Raw genomic sequence first — 27,026 nt, 5'->3', positions numbered from 1 at the left:
ATGACTTTCTTCGCAGAATTGGAAAAAAACCACTTTAAAGTTCATATGGAACCAAAAAAGAGCCCGCATCGCCAAGTCAATCCTAAGCCAAAAGAACAAAGCTGAAGGCATCACGCTACCTGACTTCAAACTATACTACAAGGCTACAGTAACCAAAACAGCATGGTACTGTTACCACAACAGAGATATAGATCAATGGAACAGAACAGAGCCCCGAGAAATAATGCCGCATATCTACGACTATCTGATCTTTGACAAACCTGACAAAAACAAGCAATGGGGAAAGGATTCCCTATTTAATAAATGGTGCTGGGAAAACTGGCTAGCCATATGTAGAAAGCTGAAACTGGATCCCTTCCTTACACCTTATACAAAAATTAATTCAAGATGGATTAAAGACTTACATGTTAGACCTAAAACCATAAAATTCCTAGAAGAAAACCTAGGCAATACCATTCAGGACATAGGCATGGGCAAGGACTTCATGTCTAAAACACCAAAAGCAATGGCAACAAAAGCCAAAATTGACAAATGGGATCTAATTAAACTAAAGAGCTTCTGCACAGCAAAAGAAACTACCATCAGAGTGAACAGGCAACCTACAAAATGGGAGAAAATTTTCGCAACCTACTCATCTGACAAAGGCCTAATATCCAGAATCTACAATGAACTCAAACAAATTTACAAGAAAAAAACAACCCCATCAAAAAGTGGGCAAAGGATATGAACAGACACTTCTCAAAAGAAGACATTTATGCAGCCAACAGACACATGAAAAAATGCTCATCATCACTGGCCATCAGAGAAATGCAAATCAAAACCACAATGAGATACCATCTCACACCAGTTAGAATGACGATCATTAAAAAGTCAGGAAACAACAGGTGCTGGAGAGGATGTGGAGAAATAGGAATACTTTTACACTGTTGGTGGGACTGTAAACTAGTTCAACCATTGTGGAAGTCAGTGTGGCGATTCCTCAGGGATCTAGAACTAGAAATACCATTTGACCCAGCCATCCCATTACTGGGTATATACCCAAAGGACTATAAATCATGCTGCTATAAAGACGCATGCACACGTATGTTTATTGCGGCACTATTCACAATAGCAAAGACTTGGAACGAACCCAAATGTCCAACAACGAAAGACTGGATTAAGAAAATGTGGCACATATACACCATGGAAGACTATGCAGCCATAAAAAATGATGAGTTCATGTCCTTTGTAGGGACATGGATGAAACTGGAAAACATCATTCTCAGCAAACTATCGCAAGGACAAAAAACCAAACACCGCATGTTCTCATTCATAGGTGGGAATTGAACAACGAGAACACATGGACACAGGAAGGAGAACATCACACTCTGGGGACTGTTGTGGGGTAGGGGGAGGGGGGAGGGATAGCATTAGGAGGTATACCTAATGCTAAATGACGAGTTAATGGGTACAGTACACCAACATGGCACATGTATACATATGTAACAAACCTGCACATTGTGCACATGTACCCTAAAACTTTAAAGTATAATAATAATAAAATTAAATTTAAAAAAAGAAGAACACTATAACTACTGGCCCTAAACCCTTAGTTTGGGCCAGAAGAACTCAGCCTTATCCACTGATACTCTTCTCCCACACCCCGGCCAAAAACAAAACAAAGATAGTCATAGACCCTAAGCTAAAAGTAATAGGTGAATTTACTGAAGTGCAGCCCTAATCATGCCACTTCCATGCTCAAAATCCATACTATGTCCCCACTGCCAATGACAATAAACTAAATGTTTCAACCTGGCACTCAAGAGCCACAGTTGGACTTTTCCAACATTTTCTTCTGCTATGTGCATGCACACATCCCACACTCTAACACATTTAGGCTGTGTGCTGTTTCCCAGCCTGTGGACACTTGATTCCCTTGTGCCATTGCTCATGCCCCTTTTCCTGGAGTCTCTTTCCCTTCTCAGCCTGAAGTAGTCTCTTGCTTTTTCAATTCTTTAAGCCCTTTGTGTTTCTCTTAGGGACGATGTTACTTTTCATTATTCTCTAGCTATTTGAAGTGGTGACTTCTGTATCCCTTTTAAAGGCAAAGCCCATGGCCTACCCATCTTTCCACCTTTTTCTCATAATATCTTCTTTATTTGTAGTGAGTGGCTCCTATGTGTTGATTGTATTAATTTCTACTACAAGTCCATGTTGTTTTAAGTTGTAGGAGAAGGAAGCATGGGAGCACAAGCAGCTTGAGGGCCCTGGTAGGTTGCAGCCTTTAGGGGAAGGTGGAGAATCTGGTGGCAGGAGCTAAGGGGATGCTAGATGGAGCTCCTTCAACTCTCCCCACACATCTCCCCATCCCCATTTCTCCTGCAGTCATGCATGGTTTCCCGAACTTTAGTCCAGAACTAGCACACCAAAGGCTGCAACTGAATCTCTTCTGAATCACTAAGAAAGCAACACAGGGACTCAGCTGCATGTTTGAGAGCTGTGTTGGCAAGACCTCAGGACAGAGTGCCCTCTGTGTCTGCTGGTGATTCTCAGACACCATCACATTCTGATCCTGCATTGGGGGCCATTCTACTGACTACATCTACTCTTAAGAACTTTCATGAGCCTTCCTCGTGACTGGCCCTTTCTAAAGTAAGTATGGCAGTTAGTTACTTTAATGAACATTTCCCAATGGGTAAGGAACAGTCTGTGAACTTATGAGTTCTTTTTTTTTTTTTTTGAGACAGTCTTGCTCTATCGCCCAGACCGGAGTGCAGCGGTGCAATCTCAGCTCACTGCAACCTCGACCTCCTGGGTTCAAGCAATTTTCCTGCCTCAGTCTCCTGAGTGATTGGGATTACAGGTGCCCATCACCATGCACAGCTAATTTTTGTATTTTTAGTATAGGCAGTGTTTCACCTTGTTGGCCAGGTTGGTCTCAAACTCCTAACCTCAAGTGATCCACCCACCTTGGCCTCCCAAAGTGTTGGAATTACAGGTGTGAGCCACAGCACCCGGCCAACTTTTGAATTCTGAACCAGTTGATTCAGTACGAGAGCTCTTCAACACCTTGAAGAAAGATTCAAGGAGAGCAGTTGTGAACAGCTTGCCCCAGGGAAAGGACAAGGCTAAGAGAATTCTAGGGCTTACTTGTGAAAACAGAATTGGGGAAATGCAAAGTGAAGAAATTGTAGCTGTCAGGAACAAGAGAAGAATGACATGAAATCTGCTACTGAGATATGGAGGTATTCCTCTTGAGTTTTCACATATACCATTCTCTCATGACCAGCAAGCTGCTCTTCACCAAACCACAAACCTTCCTCTAACTCAGTCACAACTAAGCTTCTATCTGCACACTGCTAACGCTGTAACTGTTTTGTTGTTGGTTCTGATTAGTTGCCCTCTCAACCGTAAGCAGCCTATAAACAAGACCTGGCTCCACCCTTGTTACTTCCCCATAGCACTTAATTCAGTATTTTTCCCCCAAGGTAGATAGTTGTGAGGCAGCATCCCTCAAAATGTCTAGTTATATAATGGCATCCAGTAAATGTTTCCTTAATTACTTACTACCCTTAACAAGCATTATGCAAAAAAAAAAAAAAATAGGAATGCTGACTTTAGACTTTTCATCTCCACTTAAAGTGAGGCTTCTGTTGCTTTTCAGAATAGATATGTTGGATATTTTGCACAAGTGAAACATCTCTACAACTGGAATCTCCCTCCAAGAAGGATACTCTTTATAAAAGGATTCATTATTTATTCGATTCATGGTAAGTGCTTTATGTATAATTGGAGAATTGGGCAGGAGGGCCAATGTTCCCGCTCTGGGAGGGTTTTGCTCATAGTTACATATACAGATGATCCTAACTCATATCTGTCCTTTTACATATCCTCACGCATGAACTCCTCCTTACGTATGCCCCTCCTCCTGCAATTGTCCATCGATTGCCAGCCCTTAGATGTTCTTCACTACTTCTTCTGGGGGACTTCATCCCCTTCCCATCTCTCCTGTTCTCATTGCTCCTCTGGTCTCAACCCAGGGTGGAATTTTCAGGGCAGAGTGAGCCTCTGATGAGGGAGGAGGAGGACCCATGTGCCCTCAAGACTAGTTATTTCTCAGAACCACCTCCAGTTCAGAGTTTGTCTTGGTGGAGGTGTCTCCATATCATATCATTGTCTCACCTTCTTTTAGAGGCACATTTTTTTCTCATCACCCCGGGCTCTCCCTTTCCCCTCTCTCCTCCATCTGCGACCCTCTCACTCCCAGCTTACACTCAGGGGAGGTGGGAAAGCAGGATGTGTCTGTGTGGAAGGGATGGAGTCTCACCACTCCCACTGCCAGAGAGGTAGCAGGGAGGCGATGCTTCTGAACCCCTAAAGCAAACCTCTTAGAGCAGCCAGCTTGTGGACCTGAGGTGGTGCCAGTGCTGAGTGTTATAGGTGCCATGGTGCCAGGATTCTGGTTTCCACACAGACAGCCTAGTATTTTTAGCTTTCTGAGTTTAGTTCTGTATTTCACTGATTTCTGGTAGACATCAATAGAAAGCAGTTCTGCACCTGGTATGGGAAAGAGGGAACTGAGGCAAGAAACTGTGATTTCTAATGACAAATGAATATCATGGTGTTAGGGAAAACAAAATTAAATGAAAAGAAAAACAGCATACGAGATGAACAATCAAGAATAATTAATACACTATTTTATTAAAATATTTGTTTTAATTCTCTACCTTTAATTTTGTGCATATTTAAATTAAAATTAATGTAGAGTTGAGAGAAAAGCAATAAAAAATTAATTGGCTGAGAAACCAAGTCTTTGAGGAAATGCCAAAGGAAGTGAGTCATTTGAATTGAAAAAAAAAAGGGGCAAAAGAGCCTTTGTCAGTAAATATATGCTGAACACCACGGGAATTTTTGGATATAACTATCCTATATTTTTATAGGGATTGCATCAGGAAATAGACTTGAAGCAGGGCCAAAGTAGTTTAGACTACAGTATTTATTTTTAAGAATCATTATGATTAGAAGTCTGAAGAAAGCAACATATTAGCAAGAAAGGTTGCAAGTCACCTTGTCTAAATTTTTCTTTCTTTTTTTTTTTTTTTCGGAGACAGAATCTTGTTCTGTTACCCAGGCTGGAGTGCAGTGGTGCGGTCTTGGTTCACTACAACCTCCGCCTCCTGGGTTCAAGCGATTCTCCTATCTCAGCTTCCTGAGTAGCTGGGATTACAGGCATGTGCCACCATGCCCAGCTAATTTTTGTATTTTTAGTAGAGATGGGGTTTCCCCATGTTGACCAGGCTGGTCTCGAACTCCTGACCTCAACTAATCCATCCACCTCGGCCTCCCAAAGTGCTGGGATTTTGGTGGTGTGAGCCACTGTACCTGGCCTACCTTCCCTAAATATTTTTTCTGGAAAGATAAAGTGATGGGATTCTAAGTCTTCAAAGCTGAACTATATGTGACTTTTTTTCTCCTCTCTAGCCTTATAAAATTTGCTTTAGGAGATAGAACCAGGCTTGAAGACTTGTCTTTCAAGGACAAAATCCATGCAAGACCAAATAAGTAACTATTGATGCATTGTTAGCTTGGATAACTTTTTCTCTTTTTCATCCATGATGTTAATTGGTGAGACATTTTGATCTTTGTGCTAACCAACCTAACTTTTTAATTTCATTTAGGTGTTGGAGCAGGTGATGGATCTGATCTAAAAGTCAAAATAGTAATAGAGAAAAAGGTTGTCTTTTCCTGTACTTATTTGAGAAATTGTTAGGTAAGAGAAAACATGTGAATTGAAAAAAATCTGATGTTTGTTTTAAGGCTGAATGTCAAGCAGCAATGTTTACCTCCCTAAACGATCACTCACCATAAAGAGAGTCCATAACACTTTCTGGTTACCATCCAACTTGGTGTCACTGGGTTTGGATGCAAACCAGAGATAAATTAACCTGTTTGTTCAAAACAGTTTTTTCAGGGTCCTTTCCAGAATTTATTTCTGTTCAGTGTTGCTTTGCCTTTCACTTTTCCACAAATGCTGAGCATGTTCCCAGGAATGTATTAAGGATTTTAATTTACATATCTGGTCATTTTTAGCCATATTCTCTTGTTGTTCATTTTATCTTTTATTATATAGTACTGATTCTAAAATTTTAGTGTGCATGAAAACCACCGAGGAGCTTGTAAAGATTTACATTCTTAGGTTGTACCCCCAAAGTATGATTCAGGAAATCTGGAATGGGGGCCAGGAATCTACAGACTTAGCAATGTCCCAAGTGATTCTAAGTCAGACATTCTGTGGGATGACCCTATGAGAAATAACGCAAGAGTGAATCAACTGGGGAGGAATCTCTTTATCCAAAGCAAAAGGGACTTGGTAGTCAATGTTTTGCTGCAGTGAAGAAATGCCTAAAACTATATACCTTTTCTGAAACAATAAGAAAGCTTCCTTCATGGGTCTAATAACCATAAACTTTTCCTACCCAGGCCTTTGTCTCAGATTCTCTTGTTACTAACCCTATTCCTTCCTTCTCTGCATTGCCCCCCACTCCCCCACCCCTCTTTTTTGGCCTCTCTCAACTGAGGGCATTCACCCAGGCCTGACCCTTGGCTTTCTGTTCTTAGCAAATGCTTTATTCTTGGTTGCAGAATGACTCATTCCCCTTACTTAGACTATTTGTTCATTTACTGGACAGAAGTTTATGAGAACCCACTGAGTTGTAGGTGCAGGAGCTACAACTTGCACAGTTTCCACTCCAACTCAAATGCATTAGCCAGTCTGAATTATCAATGAGCTTTCTCTGCTTCTGCAAATGGCACCAGCATTCTCTGACTCAGGCCCTGTGTTTTGATTCTCTTTGCCTTGGCTCCCTAAATTCAGTTAGTTATCAATCCCTGTTGATTATGCCTTTGAAATTTTTCTGTGTTCTCCTTCCTTTCTGTTCTCACTGCCACTAACTGTCCAGAACCTCATTTGCTCATGCTCAGATTTCTACAATGGTCTCCTTACCTTTTCTTTCTCCTTATATAATGCAATGTATAGAATCCTGAAATATTGCTCTCATTGTGAAAGTTGTAGGTAGAGCAGAAGACACACTGTGTGCCCATGGTCAGAGCCAGTTAATACCTTTGGCTCAACATCCTTATCTGTAAAATAAATATCACATCTCAAGTGTTATGGGAATTAAATTAGATAATATATATAAAGTTTCTTTGTAAACTATAAATCACTAAATAAGTGTTATATGTGATAATTATCAGGCATCTTTGTCACATAGGAAATGCCCCACCATATTCTTCAACAACTTCACTCTTATTTCTTTGGCTCTTGGGCTCTTAAGATGTAATAGCCCTAATGTAGTATCTGAGCTTATCTCCATCAGTAGCTTGACCAACAGACTTCATTCCAGATAAACTGGGTCACCCCCTTTGGCTCTTGGAACACAACTCTAATTTATTTAGTTACTTGGTTATTTCTTTCTTTCCTTCCTTTCTTCCTTTCCTTTTTCTTTTCTTGAGTCAGGGTCTCATTCTGTCACCCAAGGCTGTAGCACAGTGGCGTGATCATGGCTTACTGCAGCCTTGACCTCCTGAGCTCAAGCAATCCCCCAATTTTTTTTATTTTTTGTAGAGACTGGATCTTGCTATGTTGCCCAGGCTGGTCTCAAACTCCTGGGCTCCAGCTCGAGCAACCTTTCCACCTCAGCCTCACAACATGCCGGGATTATAGGCATGAGCCACACTGCCTGACCTTCTTTGTGGTTGTTTTTTCTAATTTCTTTTTTTCTTCTTTTTTTTTTTTTTTTTTTTTTTTTTTTTTTTTTTTTTTTTTTTGAGATGAAGTTTCACTGTCATTGCCCAGGCTGGAGTGCAATGATGCGATCTTGGCTCACTGCAACCTCCGCCTCCCAGGTTCAAGTGATTCTCCTGCCTCAGCCTCCCAAGTAGCTGGGATTACAGGCATGCGCCACCACGCCCGGCTAATTTTTGTATTTTTAGTAGAGACAGGGTTTCTCCATGTTGGTCAGGCTGATCACGCCTGTAATCCCAACACTTTGGGAGGCCAAGACGGGCAGATCACCTGATCTGCCCGTCTTGGCCTCCCAAAGTGTTGGGATTACAGGCATGAGCCACCATGCCCGGCCTATTTTTCTAATTTCTACTTTGCATTATTGCTGGTCTTTTTCCCTCTGTATGGACTAGATTCTATTTTCAGAGCCCTTCTTCCTTTATCTAAACTGTTTCATGTCCAATTCAATTTTTACCTCCTCAATGAAATTTTTGCATTCTGCACCTCCTGTTAACTAGCCCCCAATAGTGTATAATAGCACACCCAGTCTTCATTATACAGATTGAGTTATATACCATTCTACTATTGTTTCTTATGCGTACATCTCCCTGAAGGGGCCTACTGAGTCTGTACCTCCTTTTGTGTTTTTCGCAGGACCTAGACCTTTCTTATTGTGGGTGCCATTATTTATAGGAGAGTGAGTCAAAGAAATAGTATAGCTTCAAAGTCATTCATTCCAAAACTTGACCTATCTTTGGTCACTTCATCCACCAGCCTGCAATGGTCAAGTCCAAAGATCCCATTGACAAACACAAGAGTTCTGATAAAACATGATGAGCTGGGGGACCCCGCTCTCCCCCTCCCTTGGGAGGAGCAGGTGGGCCCACCGCCCAAGTGTTACAGGCCCCCGTTATTTTTTAAATTTAGAAAATAAAAAACCTTGGTGAGTTACACATTGCTTTTTGAATGTCAGTGCTAGCTTTAAAATTGCGCTTCTTAATGTATTCTCAAAAGAGGCCCTAACGCATGAAAATCAAATGACACACATTAAATAATAATATTTAATGGATTAAAGTCTAATAGAAAATTCAATACTTTTTAAAAGTGAGGCATTTTTTTAAAGTGCCTCATGGCCAAGCACGGTGGCTCATGCCTCTAATCCCAGCATTTTGGGAGGCCGAGACGGGCAGATCACAAGGTCAAGAGATCGAGACCATGCTGGCCAACATGGTGAAACCTGGTCTCTACTAAAAATACAAAAATTAGTTGGGTGTAGTGCTGCACACCTGTAGTCCCAGCTACTCGGGAGGCGGAGGCAGGAGAATCGCTTGAACCCAGGAGGTGGAGGTTGCAGTGAGCCGAGATGCCACCAGTGCACTTCAGCCTGGTGATAGAGCGAGACTCCATCTCAAAAAAAAAAAAAAAAAAAAGAAAGAAAAGTGCCTCATGATAACCCTCAAACATGTTGGCCTTTAAAAAATGTGAACAACAGGCCCAGTGCTGTGGCTCACGCCTGTAATTTCAACACTTTGGGAGGCCCCGGTGGGCAAATCACTTGAGGCCAGGAGTTCGAGACCAGCCTAGCCAATATAGTGAAACCCCACGTCTACTAAAAATACAAAAAGTAGCCGGGTGTGGTGGCATGTGCCTATAGTCCCAGCTACTCAGGAGGCTGAGGCACAGGAATCACTCCAACCTGGGAGGCAGAGGTTGCAGTGAGCTGAGATCACGCCCCTGCACTTCAGCCTGGGTGACAGTGAGACTCTATCTCAAAAACGCACACACACACACATACATATAAACAACAGTATTGCAAATAGAAAAGGTTATTAATAATTATTTATAAATGTAGTGATTGGGCTGTGAGACCAAAAGTACTTGATAAATATTGGAAGTCATGGTAAATGAAAAGGAACTTCATTGTTATCATTAGTTAGGTTTATAAATTCCATGTGTTCATTCACAGGTATTTCATGACACTGAAATAGTGCAATAATTGATGTATTCAACAGTCCACCTCTTTATGATGATGTGAAAGTGCAATTTTTCTCTTTGGTGAGTAATCAAGAAACAGCCTCTGCCATTGTTCTTGTCTGGTCTTTTGAATGATTTTATTTAAGATTTGCTTTACTACACTTCCCAACAAGGGAGATGATAGATGTCATCCCACAGAGGGAGGGGATGAAAAACAATAAATCAGATTTATAACAAATTTTTTAAAAGAACATATGTAATTTGAATAATTTTTGTTCATTTGTTTTTTTCTAAATTGTAAATTTTCTAATTTTTTCTAAATTTACATATATTAATTATCAAATACAAAAAAATACAAAATAAACAAAAAAATAAAAGCCAAGATGCTAAAAAAACCAAAGTTATGTTTTACTGCATAGCAATGATTACATTTTGTTTTGCATCTTTTTTTAAAATTAAAAAATTAATCATGCCTATAATCCCAGCACTTTGGGAGGCCAAGGCGGGTGGATCACATGAGGTCGGGGGTTCAAGACCAGCCTGACCAACATGGAGAAACCCCATCTCTAATAAAGGTACAAAATTAGCTGGGCGTGGTGGCGGGCACCTGTAATCCCAGCTACTCGGGAGGCAGAGGCAGGAGAATCGCTTGAACCCGAGAGGCAGAGGTTGCAGTGAGCCAAGATTGTACCACTGCACTCCCACCTGGGCGACAAGAGCGAGACCCTGTCAAAAAAAAAAAAATTGAGACAGGGTCTCACTCTATCACCCAGGCTGGAGTGCAGTGGCGTGATCATAGCTAACTGCAGCTTCAACCTCCTGGGCTCAAGCAATCCTCCCACTTCAGCCTCCCAAGTAGCTGGGAGCACTGACTGGAAAGAGAGTTAGGTTTGGGTGACTCAGTTGGGTGAAACACAGAGAAGGCAGCACAGTACAACACATAAAATAACCGAAGCAGTTTTTTTTATTAATTCCAGAGAGAAGAGGGCAGCACACTTTGCAGGGCTAACTGAAAGGGAAAGCCATCCAGAAGACCTGTGCTTGACTGATGGTTGGGGAGCAATAGTGAGAGAGAGAGAGAGGGACCTGGGAGTGGAAGCCTTTATTGGGATGTAAGGTGCTATCTGAGCAGGTTTCCTACAGGGAGGTCCACTTTGGTTTAATGCAAGCAGCCGTGAGTCTCTGCTGTGACTGAGAGGTGGTCACTGATACATCCACATGGTTTATGCGGAGTATGGGGGTCTGTGGGGTGAGTCAAGTAGGTTATATCTAGCTGTCCCATAATGAAGTGGTCCCCAGGAGAAGGCTGAATAAGGTAGACACCAGGATCAGTCACATTGAGAAACTGGGAGGAGGTGAACTGGAAACTGCTGAGGGTGACTGAACCCCACTTCTAATATCAGAAAGTCCAATTTATATTTAAAAGGGATGCTGAGACAACAAAAAAACTGTAAGAATTCACTATAATATACTTGGGTATATATAGGCATAGGTCCTTAGTAGATTTTGTCTAGCACTATCTAAACCAGATTCAAATATCAGCATTCAAATTAAATATCTAGCATGGAAAAAATACTATTCCTTGAAAATTTTGATAGAAACAGCAAGAGAATGCAATGGCATTTTCTTAAGCCTCCTCCTTTGTGTCTTGAGTTTATTGTTATAGACTGCAGGGTGCTATGTATTTAATGGTTATAATTGTTTGATAAATATATAAAGGAATAAAGGAATGAACTTTAATTTCTTTGGAATGATTAGTTCTTGATATCAGTTTTATTTTGAAAAAATTTTTTTCTTTTTAGGATCTTCCTAAATACTATGACAACTGTCCTTTTTTCTTCTAGTTTAACACATCTTTTATGCAAAATAACAGATATGGACATAATATAAACCTATAGAAACAGCCTAATCTTCAGTGTCTATGTATAAGATATAATGGCAAGTCTTTTCCTGGTTGTCATGAACTTTATAGAAAGCAAAAAATCCTCGAGCCACCATTGACCATTGCTGTACTCCTCTTAATTTGGTTATTTTAAAAATACAGTTGTTCTTGAGACCCACTGTTGCAGTATCCTCAAGGTCCACGCCGTAGGACTGTGTTACGAGTTCAAAAGTATTATAACCACATCTTAAGTGTGGTAGTAAATTCTTCCCAGAGAAGTTCAATATGAGTCTGCTCAGTACCTTCAATATGTCAGGTCCTCAGTAGGCACTGATTTACCAACGACAAACCACCACCAAATTTTGTGCTAAAGTAAGGCAGGACCTAGGGAGGCTTCAGCTAGCTGAAAAGCTGACACACTTATATCTAGGAGAAGTTATAAGACACAGTAAGTATTAAGGAGTACAGCTAAAAAATATCATTAAGTAATAGCCTCCCATTTAAATGTGGCTTTCTAATAACTGAATTGGGAAAACTTTCTGAAAAATTATTAATTGGATTTGAAGATTATTGTTCCAAAAAAACCTTCTGCCATATTTGGAAACTCATTTTTCAGTCTAGAAGTTCTCCACTATAAGTAGCATTTGTTCTGTGGTGGTGAAAAATTGAGACTTTTTCTAATCAAACATACTCTTCAATACAAAAGGAGAAAATATTTTTTAAATGATTTAGGTGAGAGTTGGAGAAGTGGCTATGATTATATGTAGCATGAATTGATAGTTACTGTTACATCCAGTCCTAATCTTTTCTTCAGATGTGGACTGGATCTAATAACTCCTTAAGTCCAGCAAGGCAACGGTAAATTAAACCTGTGGTCTACACACTTGTAATGCATATACATTTAATGGATTTTGATAGAGTCAACTTTGGATTTGATGGAAATTTTTACAATTTTTTTTTCTTGGATGCATACAAACAATAAGCTTTTTCTTCTAACATGAGCAAAGTCCCTCAAATAGTGAGAGCTGGGTGGAGCTTCATTTGATGCTGTTCCTCAAAAGTGGTTCTTGCTAAAGGATACAGTTTTTTCCTTTAAAACACTGTATTCATTTTGAAGAAGCAATAAGTTAGATCACTTTTATTCTCAGTTTTATATAAATTTCTAAAGATTTCTGTAACATTTAAATTTATATACTTTGTATAGCTGTTTTTGTTATGTGATTGTTGTTTAGCCAAAAATGCCAACTTCTATCATTTAGAACATTAGGCATAAATGGGTTAACAAATTTATGCCTAGTGTTCCATTATTGGAACGCTAAGCATGTGGGAGTTATATGCTACTGCTCAAGGTCCTCTCCAAGGTCTGATTGTAAAAATTCAAAAAATTGCAACCTCACACATAAATTTAAAGGGATATGGTATTTTATTACTGGGTTTTCATTCATGCCTAGCCTGACTGATTTCTGAAATTTAGATATTTTATTAAACCTGAATGTCATTAATTCCATAAAAAGCAGTGTTAAAAGACTCAGCGGCTGGGCGGCTGAACGTGGTGGCTCACCCCTGTAATCCCAGCACTTTGGGAGGCCAAGGTGGGCGGATCACGAGGGCAGGAGATCGAGACCATCCTGGCTAACACGGTGAAACCCCGTCTCTACTAAAAATACAAATACAAAAATTAGCCGGGCATGGTGGTGGGCACCTGTAGTCCCAGCTCTCAGGAGGCTGAGGCAGGAGAATGGTGTGAACCTGGGAGGTGGAGCTTGCAGTGAGCCGTGATCGCACCACTACACTCCAGCCTGGGCGACAGAGCAAGGCTCCATCTCAAAAAAAAAAAAAAAAATTCAGCAGCTGGGCATGGTGGCTCACGCCTGTAATCCCAGCACTGTGGGAGGCCGAGGCAGGCAGAACATGAGGTCAGGAGATGGAAACCATCCTGGCCAACATGGTGAAATCCCGTCTCTGCTAAAAATACAAAAATTAGCCGGGCGTGGTGGCGAGTGCCTGTAATCCCAGCTACTCAGGAGGCTGAGGCAGGAGAATCGCTTGAACCAGGGAGTTGGAGGTTGCAGTGAGCCGAGATCACTGCACTCCAGCCTGGCAAGAGAGCAAGACTCTGTCTCAAAAAAAAAAAAAAAAAAAAAAAAAAAGAATCAGTATGAGTTACTGATGTGTTGCTGGAGCCAACTGAGACAACAAAAAAGGGGCTGAGGTTCTATTCATGGTAAGATTCTTTTTTTGTTTCTTCAAGCTCTAACAAGGGCACCCAACTGCATGGCTTTTCAGTTAGCCCCAATATAAAAATGTAATAATTTTTTTTTCTGTTCTTAGGCTTAAACCACAAAGAAATGAATCGGATAATCTACATAAACAAAAGACATGGAAAATTTACCCACCAGAATTTGCAGTAGAGATTTTTTTTTTATTAGAAATGACTTACAGTTACACTGTGGCTGGTATCTGATTAAGTATAGTTCCCCCTTCCCCTTCTGGGAAAGAATTATGTTCTTTCCAACCCCTGCCACATAGTTATATGTTCTAAATCTTCCTTGATGATATATCTATATTTATATATGTTTACATATGTTCTTGATAAATCTATTAAATAGATATAGATAAAATGTCAGTTTTTTTTTTCTTTTTTGAAGGCATATACTTCATAGTTTCCATCTTGTATTTATATAAATTTGGAACACAGCACACAGGAACATTAGGCATCATTTTGAAGAACTTTGAAATAGAACTTTCATATCAAAATAATTGAGATATTTAAAAATTGTGATTCCCCAACACCCACTTACTTACATACTTTTGGTCAAGTATTTATTCTCTGCTTTGTTTCACATACATAATTTCAGATTTATTAGAAAGCTAATTTATATTTTTTTCTTCTACTTCATTTACAAACTGTTAACAGATTGGCAGCAAAGACTAGGTTTTAAATCCAGAAGAGAGAAATGTTTCACACAAGCAGTCCTCCAATTCCCAACGCACACTCTTCTCTCATTCCAAGCACTAAATGGGTAGCTTACTTAACAAGCTTCCTTTAATTACACACAGACATGGGAGTTGGGGTAAGAAGATCGTGGTAAATATAGAGGATAAATAATCTTCAGTAACTTCTGCTTTTGTATAAAATTGTAAGTGAATCAAAAGAAATATTTGTTCTTAGAGTAATCTAGGTGTATTATTTTGAAATCCGCTACTCCTGCTCACAACCAACTTCACCTAAGCCTGGGGGAACTCTGAAGGGAGGTAATCTTTTCATTATAAACACTGGTTAGCCTTACGTCTACGGGAAATCATTATTATTTCCTCTTTGGTGCTGGGTGCTACTTTTTTAAAACAAATTTTTTATTTTTATTTTTTATTTTTGAGACAGGGTCTCACTCTGGTTGTCGAGACTGGAGTGCAGTGGTGTGATCTTGGTTCACTGCAGCCTCGGACCTCCCAGGCTCAGGTGATTCTCCCACCTCCAGCCTCCAGAGTAGCTGGGACTATAGGCGCATGCCACCACACTCGGCTAATTTTTTTGTATTTTTAGTAGAGATGAAGTTTTGTCATGTTGCCCAGGTTGGTCTCGAATTCCTGAACTCAAGCAATCTGCCTGCCTCAGCCTCCCAAAGTGTTGGGATTACAGGCATGAACCACCATGCCCAGCCCGTGGGTGTTACTTTATTCAAAGTACCTTCATTGCCACAGTATCTTCAGGCCATGATTGTCCTTGAAAAAAGTTCTATTTTGGCTTTGTAGAAATTATTCTTATTCGAATGATTTTCCTTTTATTGGCAAGGCTCTCAACAATCTAAACCAGGTGAATTCATCAGGAAATGAAAGGTAGCAACTAATAAGACAAGGGTCACTGCTAAAACACGATATACTCATTCCTGAAAAACCTTGCACTCTACAGAAAGCACTAAAAAAAGAAGCAGTTCATGAAAATATAGGCTTTGAGAGTTCAAGGCAAACCACTCCAGCATAACAACTTTGTAACCAACACACTAACCACTCGGACCACCCACATCAGCAGCTCAATGTCTGGAGTTTGCCATAGGAGCTTTTTTATTTTTGAGTGGAAATAGAATATATACGGGCTGCGGGTACCAGAGTGGCACAGATGAGAGTAGAGCCCCGAGCCATGGTGGGCATGGAAGGCAGCAACCTGCCAGGAGCCAAGAGCTCCACGAGGCTGGTGAGCAGCCTAGCTGCAGGTGATTTTTTCTCCTCTAAATATTCCAAAAAAGGTTCCAACTGCCAGTGCAGCAGCCCAACTAAAGGCTTTTGTTCTTTACTCCCGCTAATCTGGTTCCCCCTTTGAAGAAAAGATCACACAACATGCTTTCAAATTCCCTTCATGTTATGATTATTAATATTAAACCCTGCCATCCATATTACAGAAACATGTATAGGCACAACATAGGACTATTTCATTTAAAATTCACACAGCAGTAATCTACAGAGGGCAGATTATGTCCTGGGTTTAGGTGAATAGGGAGGAAAATACTTAGCTGGCTCAGGGAAGAGTAGGATCTGTCTTTTTCAATACTAGCAATACAGGAAGGAAGGAAACCCCCTTTTTTATTTTAAGAATTTCACTTTTTGAAATAAGGAGGTTACCATTAAGGTTTCTCTTCCCCAAACCTCCAAGACCCACCAAAATTTCTGGAAATTATGAGTTGTTACACTATTCTGCTTTTGCTTATTCAAAGAAAACTTGTTTAAGACCTCTTTGGGTATTGCTTTCTTAGAATGCAAATGAATGATTATTTGAACAACTCAAGAAACTTATATGATACTCATGTTTTAAAACTTTAATTTTAAATATGGGGGTATTATGTATGCAAGTTTGTCACATCAGTATATTGCACCCTGGTAGTAAGCATAGTACCCAATAGGTAGTTTTTCAACCTGCACCCCTCTCCCTCCATCCCCCTCTAGTAGTCCACAATGTCTGTTGTTCCCATCTTTATGTCCAAGAGTACCTGTTGTTTAGCTCTCATAAGTGAGAACATGTGGTATTTGGTTTTCTGTCCCTTTATTAATTTGCTTAGGATAATGGCCTCCAGCTCCATCTATGTTGCTGCAAAAGACATGATTTCACACATATTTATGGCTGCATAGAATTCCATCGTGTATATGTACCATTTTCTCTATCCAGCCCACCACTGATGGGCACCTAGGTTGATTCCATGTCTTTGCTATTGTGAATAGCACAGCTCCCATATCTTTGCTATTGTAAACAGCACAGCAATGAACATATCAGTGTGTGTGTCTTTTGGTAGAATGATCTTTTTTCCATTGGGTATATACCCAATAATGGGATTACTGGGTGAAATAGTAGCTCTGTTTTAAGTTCTCTGAGAAATCTCCAGACTGCTTTCCACAGTGGCTGAACTAATTTACATGCCCACCAACAGTGTATAAACATTCCCTTTTCTCTGCAGTCTTGCCAGCATCTGTTGTTTTTGACTTTTTATTAATAGCCATTCTGACTAGCGTGAGAGGGTATCTCACTGTGGTTTTGATTTGCACTTCTCTGATGATTAGTGATGTGAAGCATTTTTTCATATGTTCATTGGTCACTTGCATGTCTTATTTTGGGAAGTATGTGTTCATGTACTTTCCCCATTTTTTAATGGGGTTATTTGGTTTCTGCGTGTTGATTTTCTGTAAGTTTCTTATAGATTCTGGATATTAGAACTTTGTTGGATGCATAGTTTGCAAATGTTTTCTCCTGTTCTGTAGGTTGTCTGTTTACTCTGTTAATCATTTCTCTTGCTGTGCAGAAACTCTTTAGTTTTTTTAGGTCCCACTTGTCAATCTTTGTTTTTATTGCAATTGCTTTTGGGGACTTAGTTTTAACTTTTTAATTCTTTGCCAAGGCCAATGTCAAGAAGGGTATTTTTGAGGTTTTCTTCTAGGATTTTTATCATTTGAGGTCTCACATTTAAATCTTTAATCTATCTCCACTTAATTTTTGTATATGATGAAAGGTATGGCTCCAGTATCATTATTCTGCATCTAGCTAGCCAGTTACCCCAGCACCATTTATTGAATAGGGAGTCCTTCCCCCATTGCTTGTTTTTGTCAGCCTTGTCAAAGTTCATACGGTTTTAAGTGTAAGGCTTTATTCTGGGTTTTCTATTCTGTTCCATTGGTCTGTGTGTCTGCTTTTGTACCAGTACCATGCTGTTTTGGCTACTATAGCATTATAGTTTGAAGCCTCTGGCTTTGCCCTTTTTGCTCAGATTTGCTTTGGCTATTCAGGCTCTCTTTTGGTTTCATATGAATTTTAGAATACATTTTTCTAATTCTGTGAAGAATGATATTGGTAGTTTGATAGAAATAGCACTGAATCTGTAAACTGCTTTGGGCAGTATGGCCATTTGAATGATACTGATTCTTCCAATCCATGAGCATGGAATGTTTTTCTATTTAATTGTGTTATCTCTGATTTCTTTCAGCAGTGTTTTGTGGTTCTTGTAGAGATCTTTCACATCCTTTGTTAGCTGTACTCCTAGGTATTTCATTTTCTTTATGGCTATTGTAAATGGGATTCTGTTCTTGATTTGACTTTCAACCTGGACATTATTGGTGTATAGAAATGCTGTTTTTGTACATTGATTTTTTATCCTGAAACTTTGCTAAAGTTGTTTATCAGTTCTAGTAGCCTTTTGGCAGAGTCTTCAGGGTTTTCTGGACATAGAATCATATCATCAGCAAAGAGAGAGAGTTAGACTTTTTCTTTTTCCTATTTGGATGCCTTTCTTTCCTTCTCCTGCCTGAGTGCTCTGGGTAGGACTTTCAGTACTATGCTGAATAGGACTGGGGAGAGCGGGCATGATTGCCTTGTTCCATGTCTCATGGGGATTGGTTCCAGCTTTTGCCCATGCAGTAGTTTGGTGGCTGTGGGTTTGTCATAGATGGCTCTTATTATTTTGAGGTATGTTCCTTTGATACCTAATCTGTTGAGGTGTTTAATGTGAAGCGTTGTTGGATTTTATCAAAAGCTGTTTCTGCATCTATCGAGATGATCATACGGTTTTTGCTTTTAGTTCTGTTTATGTGGTGAATCACATTTATTGATTTGCTTCTTGATTGTGGTGTATTAACTTATTGATGTGCTGCTGGATTCTGTTTCCTAGTTTTTTTTTTTTTTTTTTTTTTGAGATGGAGTCTTGCTCTGTCGCCCAGGCTGGAGTGCAGTGGCACAATCTTGGCTCGCTGCAAGCTCCGCCTCCCGGGTTCACGCCATTCTCCTGCCTCTGCCTCTCCGAGTAGCTGGGACTACAGGTGCCCGCCACCACGCCCAGCTAATTTTTTTTGTATTTTTAGTAGAGACGGGGTTTCACCGTTGTCTCAATCTCCTGACCTCGTGATCCACCTGCCTCAGCCTCCCAAAGTGCTGGGATTACAAGCGTGAGCCACCGCGCCCGGCCGGCTCCTAGTATTTTATATAGAATTTTTGTGTCTATGTTCATTAGAATAATTGGCCTGAAGTTTTCTTTTTGTATGTGTCTCTGCCAGATTTTGGTATTAGGCTGACGATGGCTTCATAGAATAAGGGAGGCGCCCCTCATCTTCAATTCTTTGGAATAGTTTCACTAGAACCAGTACCAGTTCTTTGTACATCTGGTAGAATTCAGCTGTGGCTCCATCTGGTCCAGGGCTTTTCCTTGTTGGTAGATTTTTTATTAATGATTTGATTTCAGAAATCAATATTTGTCTATTCAAAGTTTCAATCTCTTTCTGATTCAATCTCAGGAGATTTTATGTTTCCAGGAATTTATCCATTTACTTTTTTTTTTTTTCGAGATGGAGTCTCGCACTGTCGCCCAGGCTGGAGTGCAGTGGTGTGATCTTGGCTCACTGCAACCTCTGCCTCCCGGGTACAAGTGGTTCTCCTGCCTCAGCCTCCCAAGTAGCTGGTATTACAGGTGCCCGCCACCATGCCCAGCTAATTTTTTGTGAGACGGGGTTTCACTATGTTGGCCAGGCGGGTCTTGAACCCCTGACCTCGTGATCCACCCACCTCAGCCTCCCAAAGTGCTAGAATTACAGGCGTGAGCCACCATGCCTGGCCTATCCATTTCCTCTAGATGATCTAATCTGTGTGCATAGAGTTGTTTATACTGTTCTCAGGATCTTTTGTATTTCTGTGGGATTGATTATAATGTCATATTTGTTATTTATGATTGTACTTATTTGGCTCTTTATTTCTTTGTTTAGCTATCAGCCTATCAATCTTGTTTATTTTTTGAAAAACTAATTATTGGTTTCATTGATCTTTTGTGTAGATTTTTGCATCTAGTCTCAAAAAAAAAAAACAGCACCTCAAAAAGCACTTCATTTAGTGGTTCTCTAATTTCTCTTCTGCCAGCTTTGGGGTTCATTTATTCTTTTCTTTCTTTTTTTTTTTTTTTTGAGAAGGAGTCTCGCTCTGTCACCCAGGCTGGAGTGCAGTGGCGCAATCTCGGCTCACTGCAAGCTCTGCCTCCTGGGTTCACGCCATTCTCCTGCCTCAGCCTCTCCAAGTAGCTGGGATTACAGGCGCCCACCACTACGCCCGGTTAATTTTTTTTTTGTATTTTTAGTAGAGACAGGGTTTCACCATGGTCTCGATCTCCTGACCTCGTGATCCGCCCGCCTCGGCCTCCCAAAGTGCTGGGATTACAAGCGTGAGCCACCACGCCCGGCCTCTTTTTTTTCTAGTTCCCTTAAGTGCAAAGGAGGGATGTTAATTTGAGATATTTCTAACTTCTTGATGAAGGCATTTTAGTGCTATAAACTTTCCTCTTAACACTGCTTTAGCTGCATCCCAGAGATTTTGATATGTTGTGTCCCTACTTTCATTAATTTGAAAGAATTTTTTAATTTCTGCCTTAATTTAAATGTTCACCCCAGGAGTTATTCAGGAGCAAATTATTTAATTTCCATGTATTTATGTATTTTTGAAAGATCTTCTTGATACTGATTTCTATTTTTGTCGCACTGTGGTCAGAGTGTGTGGTTGGTGTGATTTCAAACTTTTTGAATTTAATGAGGGTTGCTTTATGGCCAAGCATGTGGTTGATCTTAGAATATGTTCTGTGTGCACATGAGAATGTATCTTCTGTGTTTATTGGATAAAGTGTTCTGTAGATGTCTATCAAGTCCAATTGGTCAACTGTCAAGTGTAAGAACAGAGTTTGTTAGTTTTCTACCTCAGTGATCTGTCTATTGCTGTCAGTGGGGTGTTGAAGTCTCCTGCTATTATTGTGTGGTTGTCTAAATCTTTTTGTAGGCCAAGAAAAACTTGTTTTATGAATTTGGGTGCTCCAATATTGGGTGTGTACATATTTAGGCTAGGTCTTCTGATTGGACTGTGCCCTTTAACATTCTATAATGCCCTTCTCTGTCCTTAATTTTTATTGGTTAAAAATGTTTCATCTAACATAAGAATAGTGACTCCTGCTCTTTTTTGTTTTCCATTTGCATGATAGATCTTTCTTTATCCCTTTACTTTCAGCCTGTGGATGTCATTAGGAGTGAGGTGGGTTTCTTGAAGACAGCAGATAATTGAGTCTTGTCTTTTGATCCAGCCTGTCACTTTTTGCCTTTTAAGTGGGGAGTTTAGCCCATTTACATTCAGGGTTAGTACTGACATGTGATTTTCATCCTGTCATCATGTTGTTAGCTGGTTGTTGTATCGACTTGTTTGTGTGGTTGCTCTGTATTGCCTATGAGCTATGTGCTTAAATGTGTTTTTGTGGTAGCAGGTTCTTTCAATTCCATGTTTAGCACTTTCTAAAGGATCTCTTATAAGGCTGGTCTACTTGAAATGAATTCCCTCAGTGTTTGTTTCTCTGAGCATTTTATTTCTCTATCACTTATGAAGCTTTTTGGTGGGATATGAAATTCTTAATTGGAATTTATTTTAAGGAGACTGAAAGCAGATTCCCCAATCTCTTCTGACTTGTAAGGTTTCTGCTGAAAAGTCTGCTGCTAGCCTGATGGGCTTCCCCCATGTACATAACCTGGCCCTTCTCTTCTGCGTCAAGATTTTTTCCTTTTCCATGGACCTTGGTGAATCTGATGACTATGTGCCTTGAAGATGACCATCTTATATAGTATCTATCTTGGGTTCTCTGTATTTCTTGGATTTGCATGTCAACCTTTCTAACAAGATTAGAGAAAGTTACATAAACTGTATCCTCAAATATATTTTCCAAGTTGTTTACTCTCTCTTCTCTCAGGAATGCCAATGAGTCATAGACTTGGTCTCTTTACATAATCCGACATTTCTCAGAAGTTTTGCTCATTTTTTAAATTTTTTTTTTTATTTTTGTCTGAGTTGGTTAGAAGAACGCTGAGATTCTTTCCTCAGCTTGGTCTGTTCTGCTGTTAATACTTCCAATTGCATTACAAAATTCTTATAGTGAATTTTTCAGCTATGGAAGTTGTTTGGTTCTTTCTTATTTTATTTTATTTTTTATTTTTTTGAGACGGAGTCTCGCTCTTTCACCCAGGCTGGAGTGCAGTGGTGCAATCTCGGCTCACTGCAGGCTCCACCCCCCCAGGGTTCACGCCATTCTCCTGCCTCAGCCTCCCGCGTAGCTGGGACTACAGGCGCCCGCCACCTCGCCCAGCTAATTTTTTGTATTTTTAGTAGAGACGGGGTTTCACTGTGTTAGCCAGGATGGTCTCGATCTCCTGATCTTGTGATCCACCCGCCTCAGCCTCCCAAAGTGCTGGGATTACAGGCATGAGCCACCATGCCCAGACGGTTCTTTCTTAAAATGGCTATTTCATCTTTCAGCTCTTGGATCATTTTACTGGAATCCTTGGATTAGTTTTCAACTTTCTTCTGAATATTGATGAGCCTCCCTGGCATCCAGATCCTGTATTCTACATCTGTCATTTCAGCCATTTCCAACTGGTTAAGAACCACTGCTAGGGAGCTAGTGGACTCACCTGGAGGTAAGGGGACACTCTGGCTCTTTGAATTGCCAGAGTTCTTGTGCTGATTCTTTCTCATCTGAGGGTTGGTATTCCTTTAACCATGGTGTAAGTTGAGCACAGTCAGTTGGCTGAATTTCTTCATGTTTTCCGAGGGCCAAGGCTCTGTGCATTTGTGGCTGAATTCTTACCTTGGTTTTATAGGAAGGTGTATTAGCAAACTATTTTTGTAGTTTTGGCTGAATTCCAGTAGATGGTGCTTAGGAGTAATGGTTGGTAGATAGAACTTAGCCACTTTGTATTTCCTTTGTATTTCCTGGTGTTTCCGGCTGTGCTCTGTGGTGCAGTGGGAAGAGAGGTGACCACCTCATCAGGTCTGCTCCTGGGCCCTGAGGGAGCCCCTTCCAACCAATGGCACTGTGCCCGTGTTTCTTTTGTCAGGTGCACTCCCTCAGGCAGAGGCTGAGGTAGGGAGATAGGCCATCCCTTTTCCAGCCAGCTGGCCCTGCATAGGGAGGCATGCCCACTGCTGTGGTAGCCCACAGGTTCATGTAACTCAGCACTCTCAGTACTCTGAGAGTGTGGGCTCCTCTCCTGCTCTAGTGCCTGCTACAGATCTCGCCTTGGCACTTCCAAGCTGCCACACTGCAGCCCCAGTGCAAGCTCAGGCTTTTTGTTCCCTCCTCAGCTTAGGGACAGCAGGAGTGGAGACCCAGGCAGTGGCAATGGCAGAGAGCCTATCAGTTGCCTCTGGGGACTCTACCCCAGACAAATGCAAAACCACAGCCAATTGTTATCAGCCAGGGTTGGAGCAGCTGAGCTGCTGGGCCCAAGCTGGGGACCCTGCCTGACAGTCTGGCCTCCTCTCTGTAGGATGCTGAGAAAGTAATCAGGCCCTTTGTTCCCTCCCTAGCCTGGGGGAAGCAAGGGCAGGTACTGTGGTGGCAGCAATGGCGGAAGCCTGTCAGTTGTCTCTGGGAGCTCCATCCCAGAGAAACACAGAGCCACCACCAACTGATCAGGCAGGAGCTGTGCTGGGGGCCCAAGCCAGGAGGCACCCTGCCCAGTGAGCAGCAGGGCCAGGGACTCGTGGAAAACAGTTTGGGCTGCCTTTCCCTATGTCAGCTGTAGCAGGCTGGAGGCCCATGACAGCTGTTGGGCTTTTTGCTCCCTCTCCAGCCTGAGGGCAGCAGGGGCACAGGCTACGGCAGGGCAGAGGGCCTGTTGGTTACTTCTGGGAGCTCCATCCCAGAGAAATGAGGGCTGTGACCAGCTGGAGTGCTCAGGTAGTGGGTAGGATAGCTGCGATGGAGGCCCAGGCCAGTGGGCCTTGCCTGGCAAGGTGCAGTGGAGGTGAGGCCTGCAATCTGTCCACTCCTCAGCACCATGGATGGTGCCCCTATCCTAGGGGCACACGAGAGAGCCTGGCCTACCTTGTTGGCCAGACTATGGCAGCCGGGGCCACAGCAGCTCAGGGATCCACGTTGGCTTGAGCAGTGGCTCTGCCCAGACTCCAAGCAGCTCTCTGTGTCAGTCTAGAGCCACAGGGTGTGTGTGGGGGGGCGGGGAGGGCAGGTGGAGTCATGGAGGATCTCCTGTGCCTGGGGATTGCCAAGGTCCATGGCAGAAGTGTGAGTCCACAGAAGCCTTCACTCACTCACACTTTCCCTGCTGTAGGGAGCCTCCCCTTGCTCTGCACCAATCCCAGGTGGACGGCTGTCCTTCCTTACTCCCCTATGCTCTCCATGACTCACCACTGCTTCCTTGATGAATCCCAACACAGCCTGCTGGATGATCAACCTGAAGAGCTCGTTTTCACTCACCACTCTGTCTCCTCTTGTGAGAGCTGCGCACATTAGCTGCTTCTAGTCAGCCATCTTGGCACTTCAGATACTTGTTTTCTTAAGTAGAATTTAGTAACTTGGAATGGAATCATCCAAAATTTAAGAGCAGACAGTTTAACTGTTTTTTAAAATAGAGGGAAAGAGGTGGAGGGAGAAAGTAATTCTAGTAAGCCAAGTTCCGTAACTTCAGAGCATAGAAATGTTTTTGTCACCTTACCTATAAAGAAATTATTTTACATCAGGTGTCTTGCTGACAGAAAACAATGCTTGTTGCAATAAAACCACTGCCTTGAAACACTACTATACATAACTCTTTAACATTCCTGACAGTTGTTTCCCAACAGGGATGTAAAGAACTTCAATGAAATTCATCAGACTCAAATATTAAGTAAATAATTTAATGATAGAACACTGAAATTTCTTTAGACACAGAATTTTCAAGTTATATTTCTGCCTGGAGTACAGATATGAAATAGCACAAACTACTCTGAATTAAGCAAACAGAATGAATAAAAAAAAAATTCTCCAAATCTAAGCTTCCATTCCTCACTCCCACTTGCCTCAGACTCTTTCTATTGAAGATATCTAGTTAAATCTCTAATGGACGGCCTGTGGGAAGATTTACTGCCAACAGGGACGACTGACTTGTTTCCGGGCACTGAGCAGGGGACTGTGGGCTCTGAAGCAGTTTACTTCCTGTGGAAAGCCAGTCCCGTTTCTATTTTACTTCAATCCAGGCCTATTCAGATAAAGCACCACTCAGTAGCTACTGACCATTTAAGTACGGAGAGAAAAGCAAAGTAGAAAAATGGTTTTCACTTAAAGAAAAAGCAAATGGAAGACCAGCCATAAAAGCTCCACGGCACAAGAGACATGACAGGGATCTCCTCCCCAGATGTCCCCTGCTGTTTGTCAGCCTCTCATATCCCTGGCCCTCTGGCTTCTGGCTCTATGACTACAGTTGCCACAGAGGATTCATGGACAGCAAAAAGCTTAAGGAACCTGGAGGTTTTGTACAACATGTACATTCTGCTGACAGAAACACATACATGGTATGGACTATTATTAAAATTGTTAGCCTGCTTGCACTCAGTATACAGGCTGCTTAGGAACACTTTATTGGGAGATACCCTGCTGGTTTTGGAGCAGCACAAAATGATGAGGATAACTTTAGTAGTGACAAGAATGACCCTCTTATACCATATGGCCAAAGAACAGCTGTCCATCCCCAAGTCTATGGGGGATCAGATGAAGTGTGGAGTTTGGTTGGTTGGTCAGTGAATTTTTGGTCAGTGAATACATACATATGGCATAGTTAAGTACAATTGCTTTTCTTTTTTCTTTTTTTTTTATTTTGAGACTAAGTCTCGCTGTGTCACCCAGGCTGGAGTGCAGTGGCGCAATCTCAGTTCACTGCAACCTCTGCCTCCCGGGTTCAAGCGATTCTCCTGCCTCAGCCTCCTGAGTAGCTGGGATTACAGGCGTGTGCCACCACGCCCAGCTAACTTTTTTATTTTTAGTAGAGATGGGGTTTCGCCATGTTGGTCAGGCTGTTCTCGAACTCCTGACCTTGTGATCCGCCTGCCTCAGCCTCCCAAAGTGCTGGGATTATAGGCATGAGCCACCGCGCCTGGCCTACAATTGCTTTTCTTATGTTCCATTGCTTTATAAGCTCATATCCCATATGCAGTCATCATTAAGACTTACTGACTGCCAGTACCAAATGTAGAAGCCTCCAACACTGTAAAAGCATGGCAAGACAGGCTTCAGGATGGGCCAGACCTGACATTACTCACTGTGGAGTACAAGCACTGAGTTCTTTCTAGTTCTCTCTGAGAGAGGATTTCGCCCACTGTCACATAATCACCAAACAGGGAAGAAGGCTTCTCTTGGCTTTGGCTCTCACTGTTCCTTGGAAGGGTTTCTGATTGGTGGAGGCAGAGCAGACAGTGAGTGGTCCAAAGTGGATTGATGGCCCCAAATGAGCCAACAGAACACCCAGGAATCCTACCCAGGCCAGGACCCACAGACAAAAGGTAAGAGCTGTTGCCAGCCACATGGGTCTTCATCAAAGCACAGCAGCACTGCCTACCACTCAGCCCCTTCCTCAATCTAAAGCTCAAGAAGGGAAGTTCTTTGGGAGAGAAGGGAAGCTGGTAAAGGCCATGCTATTTCCCAAAGGCCTGACCCTCTGGGCCACCCCTAGCAATATAGTCAGTGTGGAATATGATCCCACCTAGAAAATGAATGGCACTATTTTAAGAGTAGAGCATCTTGGGGAAATCTAGGATGCCTACTCTGAAGCTTTTACTCAAGTGTGGAAGCCACACCAGTATGCAGGTATACTGTCTTACAAATCTAGAAGGATATTTTAGTTTTCCAGCACCCATGAACACTTTTTTAAAAATTCAACCACTGGCTGGGCATGGTGGCTCATACCAGTAATCCCAGCACTTTGGGAGGCCGAGGTGGGCGGATCACTTGAGGTCAGGAGATCGAGACCAGCCTGGACAACATGATGAAACCTCGTCTCTACAAAAAATACCAAGAAAAATTAGCTGGGCATGGTGACGCGTACCTGTAATCCCAGCTACTCGGGAGGCTGAGGTGAGAGAATTGCTTGAAC

At 41.7% G+C, this 27,026-nt stretch overlaps 1 protein-coding gene across 11 annotated transcripts in view; it reads left to right on the top strand.

The window, feature by feature from the left end:
• LOC100595307 overlaps nt 1-27,026 on the top strand; it is an 80,457-nt gene that overhangs the window by 42,719 nt on the left and 10,712 nt on the right. For 3 of the 11 annotated variants that reach the window (XR_004030148.1, XR_004030150.1, XR_004030149.1), the window contains exons 5-7: nt 3,644-3,749; nt 5,658-5,749; nt 9,729-9,817. The exons of 1 other annotated variant lie outside the window; for it this stretch is intronic. Coding sequence is in view for 1 of the 10 variants with exons in the window: in XM_030813311.1 (XP_030669171.1) it covers nt 3,644-3,749; nt 9,729-9,739 (117 nt within the window). In the remaining 9 variants the exon portion in view is untranslated. Of the gene's footprint in view, nt 1-3,643; nt 3,750-5,657; nt 5,750-9,728; nt 10,041-10,713; nt 11,477-13,949; nt 14,968-18,794; nt 18,811-22,416; nt 22,578-24,233; nt 26,838-27,026 lie in introns of those variants that run through there. 7 more of the 11 variants (XR_004030146.1, XR_004030147.1, XR_004030154.1 and 4 more) reach the window with 7 other exon arrangements.

This window comes from Nomascus leucogenys, chromosome 5, assembly GCF_006542625.1.
Source record: "Nomascus leucogenys isolate Asia chromosome 5, Asia_NLE_v1, whole genome shotgun sequence".
NCBI lineage: Eukaryota > Metazoa > Chordata > Mammalia > Primates > Hylobatidae > Nomascus > Nomascus leucogenys.
This window is presented reverse-complemented; position numbering and strand designations above follow the sequence as displayed.